The sequence below is a fragment of the Euprymna scolopes genome, chromosome 20 (genome assembly GCF_053919585.1).
Source record: "Euprymna scolopes isolate OS-2025 chromosome 20, ASM5391958v1, whole genome shotgun sequence".
NCBI lineage: Eukaryota > Metazoa > Mollusca > Cephalopoda > Sepiida > Sepiolidae > Euprymna > Euprymna scolopes.
This window is the reverse complement of record NC_136501.1, coordinates 75,537,857-75,556,581: the sequence shown is the minus strand read 5'-3', so window position 1 is coordinate 75,556,581 and position 18,725 is coordinate 75,537,857. Positions and strand designations below refer to the sequence as shown.

Here is an 18,725-nt window from a genome sequence, read left to right as displayed (position 1 = left end):
TCGTTCATTTCAAGTTATACTTTATCCGAAGATCTCCAAATGCTCTTTCTGAATTGGCTTAATGAGGTTTCAGCCGACACATTTTTTCTATCCGGCTATTTTTTTGCGTGTCAGTGTAAGTTGCCTTCAATTCATTTATGTTTCTACATTTATTATTCAGAGTTAGGATTATCTCTTTCTGTCTGTCTCTCCTTTTCTCACTCACTTCCAGACACATAGATAGATAGGTAGATAAATATAGTAAGTTATGATCATCTATGGTAATTATGCTAGACCGAATCCTCCGCGTTTCATCTTCGTAGGGAATCGTCAGCTTAAAAAGTAAATACTAAATATTGATGCCCACCATATTATATCAGTTTATAACATTTTATGTGGATACATGAAATAATTATATAGATAATATCCAAGTAAGAAAATATGTCATTTCTGATTCATGTACATATGACAAGACAGAATATGGTGATAACATTTTACGATACTACATGGAACCTTCTTCAGCGTATATACTTATCTATCTACTATGATATAAAAAGAACTTTGTGTGTGCTAGTTTGTTTCTTATAAACCCCATAACGGCTAGGCCGACTTTTTGGAAATTTCACACAAATCTAACTCATATACCTGGCAGTGATCTTAGATCAGTTTTGTATCGGAATATCTTCGCTAAGTATCGATAATCAAAAAATTCGACGGAAGAATGAACAAGCCATTTTGATTAAAGTTAACATCATATACACCCTAACATCACAAGTGTATTTGAGAAGTTTTATTACCTCACAAATATAAAGAAACTTGGCATATAAAATTAACAGTATGTTCTTTGATATGATAGGGGTGCGTCCGAAATGATGTTTCTGTTTAGAGCATAATTGAACCATGGAACTTTACTTTTGCATTTTAAACTTTAATTCAAGCTATTACATAAAATAATTTTAGAAAATCAGCAGTAACTACTCTACAGCGCAATGTAAACTACGATGCATTGTGGACTAAGTCAATGCGGGAAGGCATGTCAAATCTCATCTCGGTGCACTACGGTGGGCTCAACCTAGAGCAGGCAATCAATCGATTTGATTTAAAAATGGTCGATTTACCAGTTCGGTAACCATAAAAGTATGGGAGGGTGCAAACTTGTTGATCTCCATTAAATCCCGGAACTTCAGGTCTCCCAGCTAGTATATATATATATATATATATATATATATATATATATATATATATATATATATATATATATATATAATACTTGGTATATAATTTTATGGAGTGTTCCCTGTTAAACGATTCTTTTTGCATTTAAGACACGGCGCTAGGTGTAAATGTGCATAATATAAGCTATATTTAGTTTAATATCATGTCATGAAAAAATTAAAAAAGACGGGATGTTAGAATTCCGTTAAAATACATTTCAATTTCAATTTTGACAATAGTTACATTGATCGATAAATGCCACTAAATTACATTGTTGCTTATTTTAAAGTGTTTTAAGGCTTGTTATGGAAAAGAACCTTGAAAATCGAAATATTGTAAGTTTGCATTAAATTAGTTACATAATCGTAAGATACGAATTAAGCAGATTGTATTGATTTAAATTTTTACTTAAGTTTTTTAAACACTTTCTAGAATGAATAAATATTAATAAAATATAGAATATGGGCTATAGATATAAGGTTTACTAGTAGTATATCTTGTGCTGAATAGTCGTAAGCACAGAATTAAATTATATCTCTTGGTACGGGTATTTTTCTAGTACATTTATATGGGAAGGTTAATGAATTTGCAAGTGAAGAGCTTTTTCTTTGCTACTAATATTTCGCAAACACAAACTTGTATAGCGACAGGCAAACATTGAAAATTCTGCATAAAATTCATAAAGATGTTCATTAACAAGTAATCACGTTGTTCATGTTACGCGTATTTCAAGACGTGTATATCTTACATGTAATAATTATTGCGCATAAAATCTGTACTCTGTACTAAAGAGCGAACAGTTTACATGATAATGGTGCACATCGAGACACCTACTGGAAGCTGTTTTATCGAAGCTCATCAATATGGTTAGACACGATAAATGTTTCAAGCTGGGATGTGAAACTCGATCGATTTTACCGTTGTAAACAATCTTACCAGTACTTAATCTCTGCGAAGTATCTATCATGAACGATAATGCGGACACTTCGTAAAAAAGCCACTTTTCGGTGGATAATAGTGTTTATATAAGCCTTAATATTTCACTTCTATGTTGGTTGTAGCCTAACAGATAGAATAGTTGACTGTTGAAAATCCTTAGTTTCAATTTGGGCTTAAATCGGTTATACTTTAATCCATATAGAAGAGTTGTGATAGAGCAAAACATACACTTTCTGAATAATAAATACACATATAAATAAATAAATGTGTATATGTGTGTGTATGTGTGTGTGCCTTGCTCTCCTTTGTCTCTCTCTCTACAAGAGAGACAGAAAGAGAAAAAAGACAGATACACAAGATGTTTAAGGTATTGAAGTACAATATTTTCACAATGATTCATGCAAATTACACAACGAATGAAACGTCACAGAGTCATAGTGATTATAACAACTGAATTTTGCAATTTAAAAACAAAATCAGTTCATAAAAATCGATTATTCTCTCGTTTATTATATTAGAAATTGATAAATGCATAAATTTACAAACTATTAATGTTACCCAAACGTAAGCTATATTCTTAACACATTAATAACACTTATATTTACTCAAGCAGTACGAAACACTGTTAGTGGTATTAAAAATCTTTATGGCTGATTGCAAGCAACACGGTCCGTCAAATACAACAATTTGAAACGTTGTCCACAAAAACATCAAATATAAAGAGAAATAAAGGAAATTTCACTTCGGAAAAGTTCCAGCAAAGCTAAAAGGCTCACTAAAAGCAAGAATGGATAGCAGAAAAATTTCCCTAACATTTTGAGTCATAGCTTCTCAGTTCTCAATCCGTTGGATTTTTATGTATGGAGCAAAGGTTACCGGGTAGGTTCATAATACTAAAAGTTTCCATATAATCATATCTAGTTGTTCCTAACTTGTACATCACATAAAACACATTATCGAAATTGAAGGAGACATTCATAAATCACATTTTTAAATAATATTGTCATCCTCAAAAATAAAGTCATCAGAAATAAAGGCAAGAACAATATTACTTACCTATAATTAAGTGCGTAATAAAACTCCCAAGTACAACTAAACATCCCCAAAGTTTGTGTTTATCTTTCGGATTGTCCATTTTAAGCGACGGGTACTTGCATTCTGTAAACCGCGACGTCCACTTGGGTTTGCGGATTTTAACGTCGCCCTTGTGACAACAACCGTTTGGTCCCGGCGAGGACGTTTGCTTTTCGAGCAAGTCATAATTCGTTTCCTTCTCATAACCGCTCATCGACTTTTTCAAAGAGTTCATGGTGGCACAACGATAACCGCGACCGTTATTAGTGCTACTGTTGCTACTACTCTCGGAAATACCGCTGCTCGAACTGTCGCTGCTACTGGTGCTGGCCGTGGATGCAATGCTACATCGACTGCCGTGGCGATGGCATGTGGGGTAAGCATGCAGGTCCACCACGGTGAGAGTTCGGCTCCTGCGCGTCCGGTTAAGGTTTCTTGCAGTGCGGATACCAATTGGACCCCCAAATGCACCCTCCAGCTCGTTTGGGGATTGATCACTTACACATGACCGACTGTAATCAGTAGTATGGCTCCGTGGAATGTTTAAGCCTGGAAAGAGAAACAAAAAACCGAAATGCAATCTTAATATATTTTTCGAATGCGATTTAAAAAAAAGGAAAATCTTAAAGAGATTAATTAAAAAACGCATGCACATCGCATTGCATAACAAAAGCGAATGAGGCATATAAAGAACGATTGATAAAAGAAGTGCTGAATCACGTAATTAGTAAAGGCGAAAAGTGAGGATACATAGAGGGGGACGATGAAGGTAAGAGAGAGACGAAGTGAGACATTGGTTTTAGTGAATGTTGAATAATGGCTCCGATGGTAGCATATTCGTCTCGCAACCAAAGTTTCGAATCCAGAGTTGTGATGTGTCCTACTGATGAGTTCAAAGAAGGACGAAACTCGAGTCCAGGACTTCTGGTCTGTGGCTTTTATAGTTTATGTAGGCGATATCTTTGTCTGAATCTAAAAATAATTACATATATATATGTGTGTGTGTGTGTGTGTGCGTATCTGGGTGTGTGAGTGTGTGTTGTGTTTCCGTGTATATGTGTGTAAATATGATGCGAAATGAACTAACTGCCTCTCATTAAAATTGAATATATAATTATGTTTTGCATCGAATTCTGTTTCATTCCATCGGCGTTACCTTATACATTTGTTATAAGTTTTGCTAATAAGTGAAATCAAAATACTGATCTTCGTCTCATAGTCAATGCTGTTCAAAACACCTTAATCAGAATATATGTGCAAAGATGCAGGTAAATATTCACCGTGATATACATATCTCCTTTCGATTTACGTAGAGTTTTCAATACAGAAAATCACAACAAAAAATATCACTAGATTTTGCATAGAATATAAATAGAGGGGGACGATGAAGGTAGCCTGGTTGTGTGTGTATCTTGAGGTAAGTGGAGGTCACTCAACCCAATCCGAATCTCTATAGAACGAGTTTTAGTATCAACGACTTTCTCATGCAAACCTTACAAGAATATGCGATCGCCTTTTCGCAAACGTGACAAATTGTGGCTTCTTGCTACAAACGAAAATAAAAAAATGCATTAATTTTTGTTTAATTTTTTAAATAATTTATTTTACTTCAAAAAGTTTCCGTCGGCTCTTCTTTCAGCCTTTTCATCCGCATTTTAATTTTCTATCAAAACAAAAAAGATGGCGGAAGTAAATTGAGATAATCAAATGTTTATCTAGATTTGCTTTCTGTCCAAGTTTTGCGTTTGAACAAGCAATAATTTCTTGTTTGTTTAGAAAAGATAAACAAACATACATATACGCACACATACGTACACCAATACAATGCATACATATTCACGCTAACACACAATCTCTACACACTGTCTGTCTGTCTGTCTCTCTCTATCTTTCTCTCTCTCTCTTTCTGTCTGTCTCTATCTCTCTCTCTATACATACATATATGTGTGTGTGTGTGTGTGTGTGCAATGAAAATAATGATCTTATATATATGCATTTAGAATATCCTAAATGCATATACCATGAAATGTAGTTGTGAGTAAAAAAAAAGAAAATTAATATGAATACAAAACCAGCCAATCATCATGTTCATAAAGTACATGTAAATTGACTGCACGCACACATATACAAAAATATATGCAGACACACATAACGACAGAGAGGAGTTGCTGATTCAATTTCATTATTAACTCGTGGAAAGGTATAATTTAGCTATCCACGTAATAGTAGTGTAAACAGAACTTTTGGGAGAATATTTATTCTAGTTGAAACATGAAGACGCACTCGAAAACATATGCGTTGGCGTCATAATTGCTATAAGATAGACTTCTAAATGAACAAAGCACTTTTCGACAGCAGATAATCTTGTTTATATAGGAAGCAAGATGTTCCTTTATCATGCCCCGTGTGGATAATGCAGTGGATAAAGCTCTGACAGTATGTTATGGGGTTAAATTAAATAAGAACGAAGAAACACAGGATTTTAGGAAACGAACATGTATTCACAAATATTACAGGCAAAGCGAGTTGAGCAATACCATTCCTCAACAGTAGGGCGTTTTCAACCGATCTACTTGGTTGAGAGCTAATCTCAGACTGCCGGCACCGGTACCCGATACCAGAAGTGACATCACTAAAGGAAGTGACGTCATGAGATAGCCCATTAATGACAGAGGGGCGTCTCTAACACTCCCTCCCAAACTTTTTATTCGTAAAAGCTTTCAGTATCTCTTCCTTTTAGGGTTTATCATAAATAGCTCGGTAAACTTTCTCTTACGGAACGACCGCCGTAGTTATGGTGTTGTTTAAGGAGGTTCAAAATCAAAAGTTTCGAAGTGTATCGGCTCATCTTCCAATGATGGACTGTCGTCGGTTTCAATTGATCGACATCTTCTTAGTTGGTTCTGGTGACGTTTGTGGGTATATGTTGGTCATTGGATGATATATACCATGTCAACAACTCTTTTAGTAATTATACCCACATCCCAGAATGATGTGTTGTTTTTATAACTTTTGGAAAACACTTTTTCACCTGGTATGAAACGTTTACTGGGAACGCAAATGGTCACTAGTGGCTTTGACTGTTTAAGTAAAAACTTGTCAAAAACGGATCTCACTTTCCGCGTAAACAACGTTTCTACACGTGAGACTGCTGTTGGTGTTTTCGGATTGGGTGTAATCCTATACACATGTAGAAATTGTTGACGTGCTTCATCTATTGAGGTCCCTTGAGCCTTCTTCAGTGTTCTTTTGAGAGTGTCCACGAAGCGTCCTCTTGCCCATTCGACCCATTGGATGGTATTGGGAGTGGTGGTATGATAAATTTGGAACGTATCACAAAAAATTTTGCACTCAGCAGATGGAAACTGGGGTCCATTATCACTTATGATACAATCGACTACACCGAAACGTGCGAACAGTTCATGTAAGAAATTTATAGCCGTTCCAGTTGTCGGTCTTTTGCACCTCAATATCTCAGGCTACTTGGTGAAACTATCGACTACGACTAAGTAATAATTGTCCTCGAGCGGACCCGCAAAATCGATGTGCACCTTAGACTAAGGCTGGTCAGTCTTCGGTCAAGGCTTAAAGTAATCGGTTGTGATTTAGCCTCAAGGGCACAGTATGTGCACGAGTCCATCCTCTCATTGCTGCTATTATCCATATTAGGCCAGTAGACATAGCTCCTCATCAAACTCTTCGTACGATTTTTCCCAGGATGTCTTGTGTAAAAATCCCGTAGAATTCGTGTTTGGAGACACTTGGGAATCACCACTCTTTCGCCATATAGTAAAACCTCATCGCAAAGCGAAAATACTTTCGGAACATCGCCCTTTGTGGCGATCTTATTTTTTATGTCACAGATGAAGTCATCCTTGTTCGCTTCCCTTTTAATCTCCGGTAGAGACACCGGGAGTTCTCTGATCATGAAGAGTGGCAATGATGGAATCTTCAAACGGATCCCTTTTCAATGGTATCAGCTTACGTAGACTATCCGCATGGCAAATTTGTTTCGAAGACAAGTACTCCAGCGTGAAATCATAATTCAGTAATAATGTATCCCATCTCAACAGCCTATTAGCCGTATATGTTGGTAAGCCTTTTTCGGAACCAAATATTGTGAGTAACGGCTTATGATCCGTCTGCAATGTAAATTTTCTGCCGTGTAAATACCTATGAAACTTTGTTACAGCAAATATAATACTCAAGGCTTTTTTTTCAATTTGAGAGTACTGTCTTGTGGCCTTTAGTAGCGTTCTAGATGCGCCAGAAAAAAGTTTTTCACTTAAAGCCGACAGTTAAAGATAGAATATTTCATAAAAATTCCACTCAATGAAAAAAACGTATTGCATTTAGTCCAAGTAAAACGAAAAGGGGGAAAAAGAAACATTTTTCTTTCGTCAAAATATTGCATAAATTAGCAGCAAAAACAAAGTAAAAAAAAAACAAAAAAAAACTTGTTACTTCATTTGAAAAATGTTCAATTTGCATGAAAATAAAAACTCGACAGTTTTGTACTCGCGGGGAAAACAGAAAGAATTGTTCTCGCGGTGAAAATTGGGCCAACATTTTTCTCTTTTTTTTCTTTCTTCTTTTAATGGGCAACCAACTTTATTTTTAAACATTAAAAAATGCGTTTAAAACGGTTCTTTTCAATTTAAATATAGAGACAAAAAGATTAACTTACAATTTCTTCGATACGTTGCCATGTGTTCGTTTTCTTTCTTTTCTTTTTTTAATTTTCGAGCGTAATTGCCAGTCGATTTTTTAGCTTGTAAATCCGACGTTCTTTTGAAGTCAATTAGAATTTTTTTTTGTGGAGTTAACCCGTGTGAAAGTTGAATCCTTGTCGCCAGTTGTTATGGGGTTGAATGGTAATAATAACGAAGAAACACGGGATTTTAGGAAGCGAATATGTATTCACAAATATTACAGGCAAAGTGAGTTGAGTAATACCATAAATTTCAGACTGCCGGCACCGGTACTCGATACCGAAAGTAACGTCACCAGAGGAAGTGACGTCATGAATCCCATTAATGGGCGTCTCCAACACAGTAAAAATAAACAATAATCGGATTTTAATCTCAGCTGGAAACACTTTTTCATCTATCTAGACTTAAGAACTGTGATAACACAAAACTGTTTGGAATCGCTACATATAACTCCTCCACAACTTCATAGTATGAACAGTGAGATGACTAACTTTAACAGCTGCTATTATCTGTTATACAAGTTATTCAACATCTGATATGTTTCATTTCCTCCTAGTTCGTGCGCAAAGTACATTGGAACACCAAATGTCATTAAAAGTAATGTTCTGTTTATGAGACTTTTATATGTTTTCATTTTATTTTGTTTATTTAGCGGAGGATGAAATCTGCAATCATATGGTGATTTTTCTTAATTCTTTTTCGTTTATCAAAATCAATTGTAATCATAAAACAATAACAATTTAATTCATTAAATCATAGAAATGCAAAAAGAGGGCAAAAGATATAGAGAGAGAAAAAAGAGAGGATGTTTTAGCTATTTATTATTTTATTAATATAATTTTTATGTATATATATATGTGTGTGTGTGTGTGTAGTAAAAATATAACAGCACAATAGCAAATTAATAGCATCAATTAATTTATTATTATGTTAAAAAATTATCAAAGAAAAAAAATCATCTCAAACTTTTCTCGGTACAACAGATAAAATATTTCAAAATACTGTGTTAAAAATATTGATTTAAAACCGAGTTATGTGTTAATCAACGTTTCATCTGGATTTTGAGATTTCCTCTGGACTAAATAACAAGGAAACGTTGATGAACACATTACTTGGTTTGTTTATTTTTATTTCTCTATTTCGTCAGAATACTATTTCCATTATTCTCATTATCATCACACACCAAGACACACACAGGTACACACTCACACGCACGCACGCACACACATGTCTATCTATCTATCTATCTATCTATCTCTCTATATATATATATATGTATATATATATATAAATATATATATATAGACTTCTGTTTGTTTGTTTACATTGCAGTCAAAAACTACAATCCTAGTCTGGCTCAAATTTTGTATAGTCTTTATTATGATAAGATGCAATGATGAACATGCTATTCTCTCGATGCACAGTTAGAAAGTTAGCACAAATCAATACTTCCTTGGAAATTACTAATCAATCCGACTGAAACTTTGTATAAACCAAGTAATGATGTGGTGAAGAAATGAGAAAACAGAATAAAAATATTAGATATTCGATTTCGTTCAATTTAATGAGAAGAGCCGAGCCGATACGCATAAAATGATGTGTGATTGGCCTCGAAATGGTTCGTATTATTACTTGATGAGCTGACATTATCTGAAAACCAAAGCATAGTGCACCACAATTATAAACAGCCTACAAACTAATTTATGAATGAAATAACCACAATAAGAAAGTCACAAAAGTATCCATATTACTACCCTGATTACTCGACACTAATGGGAAGCTGAAAATTAACACTTCACATTTAAAACATCTAAAAACATAATTATACTCAAACTTAAATCTCTTGAATAAAACCTACAGAATATATATCTGTATATATTAGAAACTCGGGACACGGTTGTCCTAGGAGACGTTTTTTTTAGGCTACGATGCAAAATACAAACGGTTACTCATTTTTTATTGTCGTTTCTCGGGACTCTAATATATATATATACATATATATATATATATATATATATATATATATATATATATATTTATATAATATAAAGCTGAATGTGTGCGTGTGTCTGATCACGAATAGGCTCCTATATGGTTGACTATTTAAACAAAAACTGATTACATATAATGATAGAAGATATACCGAGACACAGTGCTCAGCCGAAGTAGCTCCAGTTCTCTCCAAACTCTACAACAAATGTCTTAATGAAGCTTGCTTTCCGGGCTGTTGGAAAACTGCTTCTGTTGTACCAGTATTCAAGAATTCTGGCGAAAGGACAGACCCATCAAATTATCGCCCCATTAGCCTCCTCCCACTTTTTGCCAAAATATTTGAGACCATAATTAACCATGCTCTAGTCCATCATCTTACAGATGCTAAACTACTGACTGACAAACAATATGGATTTAGACAAGCCCGTTCCACAGCAGACATCCTCACTGTGATCTCTGAACGTATATACCATTCACTGGACAAAGCGGGGGAAGGCAGAGCGGTAGCTCTAGATATATCTAAGGCTTTTGACAGGGTATGGCATGAGGGTCTCCTCAGTAAAATCAGATCATACGGTATCACTGGTAGAATACTTAACATAATTAAATCCTTTTTAGATAAGAGAAAAATCCAGGTAGTCCTCGACGGTCGCACATATAAACAATATGATATAAATGCGGGAGTGCCCCAGGGTTCTATCCTTGGACCTCTATTGTTCATGATATTCATAAATGACCTCCCCGACAACATTGCCTCTGAGATGGGTATATATGCTGATGACACTACACTCTATGGCAGACACGACAGGAAGACGAATGAACACATTTCTAAAGAAATGGCAGAAACACTAGAGGAAGACCTCCAATCTGTAGTGGAATGAGGACAAAAGTGGTTGGTCGCGTTCAATGCTGCCAAGACTAAACTAGTTTCATTCAATAATTGCAAGAAACCCTCTCTACCACCCATAGCAATGGCCAACGACTCTTTATCTGAGAGTCCATCTTTCAAACTCCTTGGCCTAACGTTCACAGGAAACATGAGTTGGAACAATTACATTGAAGGCATTGCCAGGGCCGCTGCAAGAAAGGTAGGCTCTCTCTACCGTGCTAGAAAACTACTAATACCCGAAATTATCCTGTACCTCTATAAGGCCACCATTCGCCCATGTATGGAGTATTGCTGCCACATCTGGGCTGGTGCATCTGCTACTAGTCTCTCGCTCCTTGACAAGGTTCAAAAGAGAGTCGCAAACCTGATAGGCCCTGAACTGGCATCTAAGCTTCAGCCTCTGTCCCATCGACGAAATGTTGCATCCCTCTGCCTTTTCTACAAGTATTTTAGTGGTGAATGCTCTGACGAACTGCAATCACTTGTACCCCCACGACGCGAGCACCCTCGACAAACCCGACAGACTACTAGATCCCACCCCCACACTGTAGAGATCCCTAGATGTAAAAGATCTTTTTACTCCAATAGTTTCTTCCCCAGAACCGCAAGACTCTGGAATTCCATTCCAGGTCCCTGCTTCCCCAACAGTACTGCCGTGCAGAAGTTCAAGTGTAACGTGAACCGACACCTTGCTGCCCAGATCCCTACATAGTACCCCAGTAGTTGTTTCCCCTGACAGTAGCCCCCTACACCAAAGTGGCAATTTGCCTTGTTTGGGGTGAAAATGTAATAAAAAAAAAAAGAATAAAATATTCAAATGAACGTGTGTTTTCTTTTCTTTCTTTAATTTAACACGTTTTCGTTCTTTCTGTCTTCAAGCATCACCAAGTATTAAAAACATTTGTCTTTTAGCATCAACACGCATTAAAACATTTGTCTTTTAGCATCAACACGCATTAAAAACGTTTGTCTTTTCGCATCACAACGCATTAAAACATTTGCCTTTTAGCATCAACACGCATTAAAAACATTTGCCTTTTAGCATCAACACGAATTAAAAACATTTATCTTTTAGCATCAACACGCATTAAAAACATTTGCCTTTTAGCATCACCACGAATTAAAAACATTTGTTTTTGAGATTCACCACTAATTAAAAACATTTGTCTTTGAGCATCACCACGAATTAAAAACATTTGTCTTTGAGCATCACCACACATTAAAAACATTTGCCTTTTAGCATCAACGCGCATTAAAAACATTTGCCTTTTAGCATCAACACGCATTAAAAACATTTGCCTTTTAGCATCAACACGCATTAAAAACATTTGCCTTTTAGCATCAACACGCATTAAAAACATTTGCCTTTTAGCATCAACACGAATTAAAAACATTTGCCTTTTAGCATCAACACGCATTAAAAACATTTGCCTTTTAGCATCACCACGAATTAAAAACATTTGTTTTTGAGATTCACCACTAATTAAACACATTTGTCTTTGAGCATCACCACGAATTAAAAACATTTGTCTTTGAGCATCACCACACATTAAAAGCATTTGCCTTTTAGCATCAACGCGCATTAAAAACATTTGTATTTGAGCATCACAACGCACTAAAAACATCTGTCTTAAAGCATCACCACGCATTAAAACTTTTGTCTTTGAGCATCACCACGCATTAAAAACATTTGTCTTTGAGCATCACCACGCATTAAAAAAAATTGTCTTTGAACATCAACACGCATTAAAAAGATGTGTCTTTTACCATCACCACGCATTAAAAACATTTGTCTTTGAGCATCATCACGCATTAAAAACATCTGTCTTTGCGCATCACCACGCATTAAAAACATTTATAGAATAGCACCGCCATAATAATTTTTACATGAGATATTTGAGAAAAGAAAAAAAACATTTCCTCTTCATTGATTTTTATTTGGAGTCCGAAAGTCTGCGATTATAATCCTTCGTCGCTCCTTGGATCGATAAATACACAGTTATTTCTTTTTCTCTTTTGAAATGTATCTTTTGTTCTAAGCGATTTCCTCTGCCATATTTTAACAAATTTATTTAATCGATAAAAAGTAAACAACTTTTTATCAAATCTTTATGACGACGATAATAGAGACGTTGTTCAGATGACAAAAAGAAAAAAAAAACATGGCGCCTAGGAAGTTCAAACAAAAGATTTTACAAAGATATTAGCACAATCCAGAAAACTTGTACGTTTTATTCTACATCAAATGTTTTATCAATAAACAATGCATTTGTAAGATATCTGTATAGTATTAAGATTTAAAAAAAACAATTATTATGGACACACACACAGACACACACATGTATAGATGTATAGCAGACCGCTACACATTTTCAGCAAAAGCTAAACGGTTAGCAAAATGCATTTTCACTGGATGATATGTAAGTTGATTTTTGGATACCCTGGTAAAAAGAGGGTGAACATTTAAATTCACGTTTGTCCGTTCGTCTGTTTGTGTGTCTGCACTTTCCTCGATAACTACGCCTTGGATTGTTTTTTCTTTGACAATTTGCACGAACATTAAACATGATATGAGTAAAAAAGTGACGGTTTCCTTTCAAGTTAAAATGGCTAAAATTGACACTTTTGTGCTTATTAAAAAGATTGATGACTTGGATTTTTATAAAACTTCTGAAAAGTTGCGCCTAACTGATTCTCTATAATTTTGTTTGTCGATATTTCGCGATTACTCTTGGGTGTGCCCAAGAGTTGCCTTTTAAAGCTAATAAAAATACTCCATATGTGGGACTATTTTACCATATTTGTTCCAAATTTTCTGTGTGAGTTTATTTAGCAGTCTAGCATTTTGCTGAACTCAAATTTAAATATGTTGAGGCCTTTAGGACATTTGGGGCTAAACGAGGAGGGATGGCAAATGATGGACTTGGACATTTCTATTTTTAAAATTTTTTTGCATGGTGCAGAACTCAAATTTACATATGTTAAGGCCTAAAACTGCACAGTTTGTTCATTTTTACCAGGATTTGACGCCCCCTGGGGACGTTTGGAGCTAAATGTGGGGGCAGATGCTGATCTTAATCACTTATTTATGTCTCAGTCACTGTGCACTCACGGGGACCATGCGTGCTTCACTTGTTTTATTAGTAATTTAAGTAGGTCGCCAATGTTGATAGTGACTTAATGTATTCGCTGGTAATTGAAAGTGTGTCTTGGTGAAGTATATGAAATAAATACGAACGACGGTATTTTTTCATGATAATTACTGGACATGTAACCGATTCGGAATTAGTGACTTAAGTATTCATAGTGTTTTGTATAGTTTTGGACGAACGACTTGTGAAGATACTCGCAATAAACTCGTGATACCGTGTATCCATTTCAACAGATAGATGTAAACTTTATTATAATGATGATATAAATATATTTGACAAGTTTTAAGAAAATAAATTATATAAAATCAAAGAATATAAAATAGAAACTTAGAATAATTATCCCTTTTGCTTATCCCTGGCAATTTATGGTGTATATAAGTTCATAAAAATAGTAAGACAGGGAAGGACATGTTACAAGAAGTTAATTAAACGTTAAATAATGGAAGACTGCACATAAGAAAGATGAAGAAACCTATAGAATACAAATTGCAAAGAAAACGATGTTGAAGAGTATAGTAATTAATTAAAGCCAATAGAAAAGAACCTGAATAACAGCACTGATTACAGAAATGGAAAAAGAGGGTGAGAGAAAAACTTTAGATGAAGAAAACAGAAAGGAAAAGTAGACGAAGACAAAAAAACAAAAAAGAAACCAAGAAGAAATGAAGAGAACGCTGGCGTACAAAGAAAAAATTGACATTAAAAAATACATAGGAGTATGATTAATACCATCTGCCACTTTCTTTTTACTAATTTCTTTACTGTTCATGTGTTAAATCGCAAATATTAAAAACTGAAATCATCATCATCATTATTATCATCATCATTTTCTTCATTAATACATCAATGCAAAATGCGTGGGTCCAAGCAAGTCTACAGACTAATCAATAAAATACATTCAACTTTGATAAAAACAATGAATGATTTATACAAACATCAACCCACAATGCATTGCTATGATTCTCATATGAGGAGCAACAACTAAGCACAATATTTCTCATGTAAGAAAGTCTTTGATAATTGGGAAAGAAGAAACAGAGGAAACTCGGTGAGATTGCAGACAAAGAATTGACATTAAGAAATTAATAAGAAAAGAAAACAGTTTTCAAAAAAAAAGATGCTGAAGGTGGTGTTTGCAAATCGCAAGTGTTAACAACGATCATTAGCTTAACACGGGAAACTTCAATTATACCATTATTGAAAACTTTTAGTGCATTTTTATTAAAATCTTTTTCAAACAATATTGTAAAGTTATATTCCAAATTCACATACGTGCATTCATCCGTTGTAGAAACAGCATATATATATATATATATATATATATATATATATATATATATATATATATATATAATGAAAGTTTATTTAATACGCACCTTTATTTTACCCACATTCAACTACACAAAAATATTCCACCATATGAAAGCATGAATAACGAACGTGTTGACCTGAGTTTATTAAAGCTACGGCTAAAACATTTCTTAATATGAAGCAAATCAAAGTTGGTGTAAATAAAAATTTTATTGTGGTCATTAATATAGATATTTACTCAAGTAAATATCTATATTTAGTAATGATCACAATTATATAAACACAGTATAGAATTATCCGAACACTTCACCATGATTGAATGTGTATATATATATATATATATATATATATATATATATATATATATATATATATATATATAAATATATATGCATATATATGCATATATACGTGTGTGTATATATATACACACATACATACATACATATATATATATATATATATACTAGTAGAAGTACCCGTCGTTGACTGATTGAGAGTTCGTGAGAGTATGGCGGATGAGGCAGAGTTTCGTTGCCCAATTCGTTCAAACTTTGCAAGGTCAGTATAACGACGTGCGGTCGGGCATTGATGTGGAGGAGAATTAGGGTTTTCTGTTGAATAATACTAGATTTTGTCGTCTAAGTTTCTGATGCATTTCATCCATTTGTTGACGGTAATTCTCCTCGTAATGGTTTAGCCTGCATTAAAAAATTGTAATTGATGAGACCACCAAATAGTTAGAATGACTTTCTTTTGGTGCAATTCTGGCTTTGTGAACTCTTCTGGAGCTTCGTCGGCGTCTAACCACTGAGTTAAGCGTCGCCAGTTTTCCTAAATAACTCACTTTTCATCGCAAGTCACAACTCGGCCGAGAAAAAGGGTCGTTCACAAGAAAAATACGAGAATATAACACTTCATAACGTTGTTTCCTTTGGCTGTCGTTCTATTCGTGACGTCTAATCAAGAGGGATGTTCTGGAACAGTTGTGTATGGATTCGACTAAGGCTCTTAATTGATTGTTGCTAACATCCAATGGACGATGACTACGTTTCTTCAAAACGCTCGTCGCCGCTACAAAATTTCTTAAACCACCATTGTGCTGTACGTTTAGTAATTGTTCCTGGGCCAAACGTTCATTGATATCGCGAGGTGTTTCAACAGTTTTTAGGCATAGCTTGTAATGAACTAAGAAAGTTGTGTAAAAAATGCTATTTCCATCTTTATTCAACGTTTGGCCCAAAAGACATAATTGTTTAAAAACGACTGAAACTTAAACAATTAGATAAAGCTAAAATCTTTTGAAAGGGTAAATAAAGTAAAGCTATTGTAACGATACCTTATTTGAAAATACATAATTTGACATCAAAATTAAAATATCTTTACGATTACATAAATTAACTTTGTATGCGTATATGTGTGTGTAAGTATGTTTGCCATGAGCCGATCTTTTTTTTTCAAATTTTAAACAAATGTACTTGATGTGTTTGGGAGTGTTCTTACGGGTGTTCTGCATCGAAATGCTTCCGATATCAAAAGTCGATAATTAAAACAAAAGAAGAAAGTCTGATTTTAACCAAAAGGAACAATTGTATACAACCTAACATCACAAGTGCATTTTAGAAGTTTTTTTCACCGTACAAGTAAAAAGGCCCGATCTATAAAATCAACTGTAAATTCTTTTATAAAACAGGAGTGGTTTCAAAATTAATATGCTTTTAGAACACAATTGACCCATGATTTTTGTACGTTTAACTTTAAGTAATTATGTAAAAATAATTGCATAAAATCAACGGTTGGTACGTCGATACGATAGACGCGCATTTTAAATAATGAGAAAACAATTGAACCATGATATATGACTTTTACATTTTAACTTTAAGTGAAACTATTACGTAAAGATAATTATATAAAATTAACAGAAGACTACACTATATTTTGGATTAAGTCACTGCAGGGAAGCATGTGAATGTCCCTTCCAATTCGGCACGAATAAGGGGTCTCTAACTAAAGCAGGCCATCAATCGATTTGAAAAATTGAGGATTTCACCGATTTTAATGATTATAAAAGTATAGAGGGGTAAAAGATTTGCTGCCATTCATTTAATCCCAGACAACGTCGGATCTCTCTTCTTATATATATATATATATATATATATATATATATATACATATATATATATATATATATATATATACTAGCAAAAGTACCCTTCGTTGACTGGGTTCAAAAGCCGTCTACACAAAAGTGACTCTGATTTATGAAAGTATGATAGGTTATGAAAAGGAAGAGATAGCTTCGAATTCGGGGGTATCAAAACCAAAGCAAAATATGATGAAAGTAAGAATAAAATAGATACACTCCATAATTTATTATACCATACCTGTTCACACTGAAACACTTATCACAATATTCTGTGGATCTATATTAAAAAACCTCGTTAAACTTTGTGATATATTTCTATTCTATGAAGGGCAGGCGCGAACGCAGACCCCACAATTTAAGTTAAAATATACGTATCAAAGTATTATTATGTACATCTATATCAAAAACACTTGTAAACGTTTTTTTTTTTTTTTATTTTTTAATTTTTTATTTCCATACTTTGTGGACTAGGCGCGTACGCAGACCCCGCAATTTTAATAAATCATCATTATGCCTGATTAAACATACCCATTCCTGTGTCTCGATACATCTTCTATCATTATATTTGATCGGTTTTCTATAATAGTCAACCATATAGGAGCCTATTCGTGACCAGACACCCACACAGACGTTCAGCTATATATTATAGATAAATGCGTGTGTGTAAATAAACCTGATTTGTTATCGAAAAAATAAGCTTAAGTTATCAATAAATTAAATAAAACGCTATCTTTCGTAAAAATAAACTTATTAAACTTACTGTTTCCATGCAGATTTACAATGCAAGGCTGAGTATTTTTATCATATAAGCTATATACATATATATATATATGTATCCCCCCACACACACATATATATATATATATGTGTGTGTGGGGATATATATATATATATATACATATATATATATATATATATATATATATATATATATATATATATATATATATATATATATAGCTATGTAAACGATCTACTTGGTTGTTTAAAGTAGATGATTTAACTATATATTATAGAAGAGCAGTGATTGGTGTGGGCTGAAATTATTTGTGGAATTGTGAAGGATGTTCTTACGATACCAAGGTTACACAGTGCGCAGAGGGGGGATATCAGACGTACAGGTGTTAACAGCAACGTCATTGGGTATATTCGGCACCATTAGACATTGAGTTGTAAGAAAGCGACCTCACCTTCATCAGTGAAAGTCGAAATGGAGAGTAGGTTTCCGTTGTAGGAACGATACACACACGCTCTCATGTAGTAGTTTCTATCAATACATATATATATATACATATATATATATATATATATATATG

At 34.2% G+C, this 18,725-nt stretch overlaps 1 protein-coding gene across 2 annotated transcripts in view; it reads right to left on the bottom strand.

The window, feature by feature from the left end:
* Positions 1-18,725, bottom strand: part of LOC145241464 (monocarboxylate transporter 12-B-like) — a 373,770-nt gene that overhangs the window by 183,510 nt on the left and 171,535 nt on the right. For both annotated transcript variants that reach the window (XM_080104444.1, XM_080104445.1), the window contains one exon: positions 3,190-3,756. In XM_080104444.1, the coding sequence (XP_079960570.1) occupies positions 3,190-3,756 (567 nt within the window). The remainder of the gene's footprint in view (positions 1-3,189; positions 3,757-18,725) is intronic.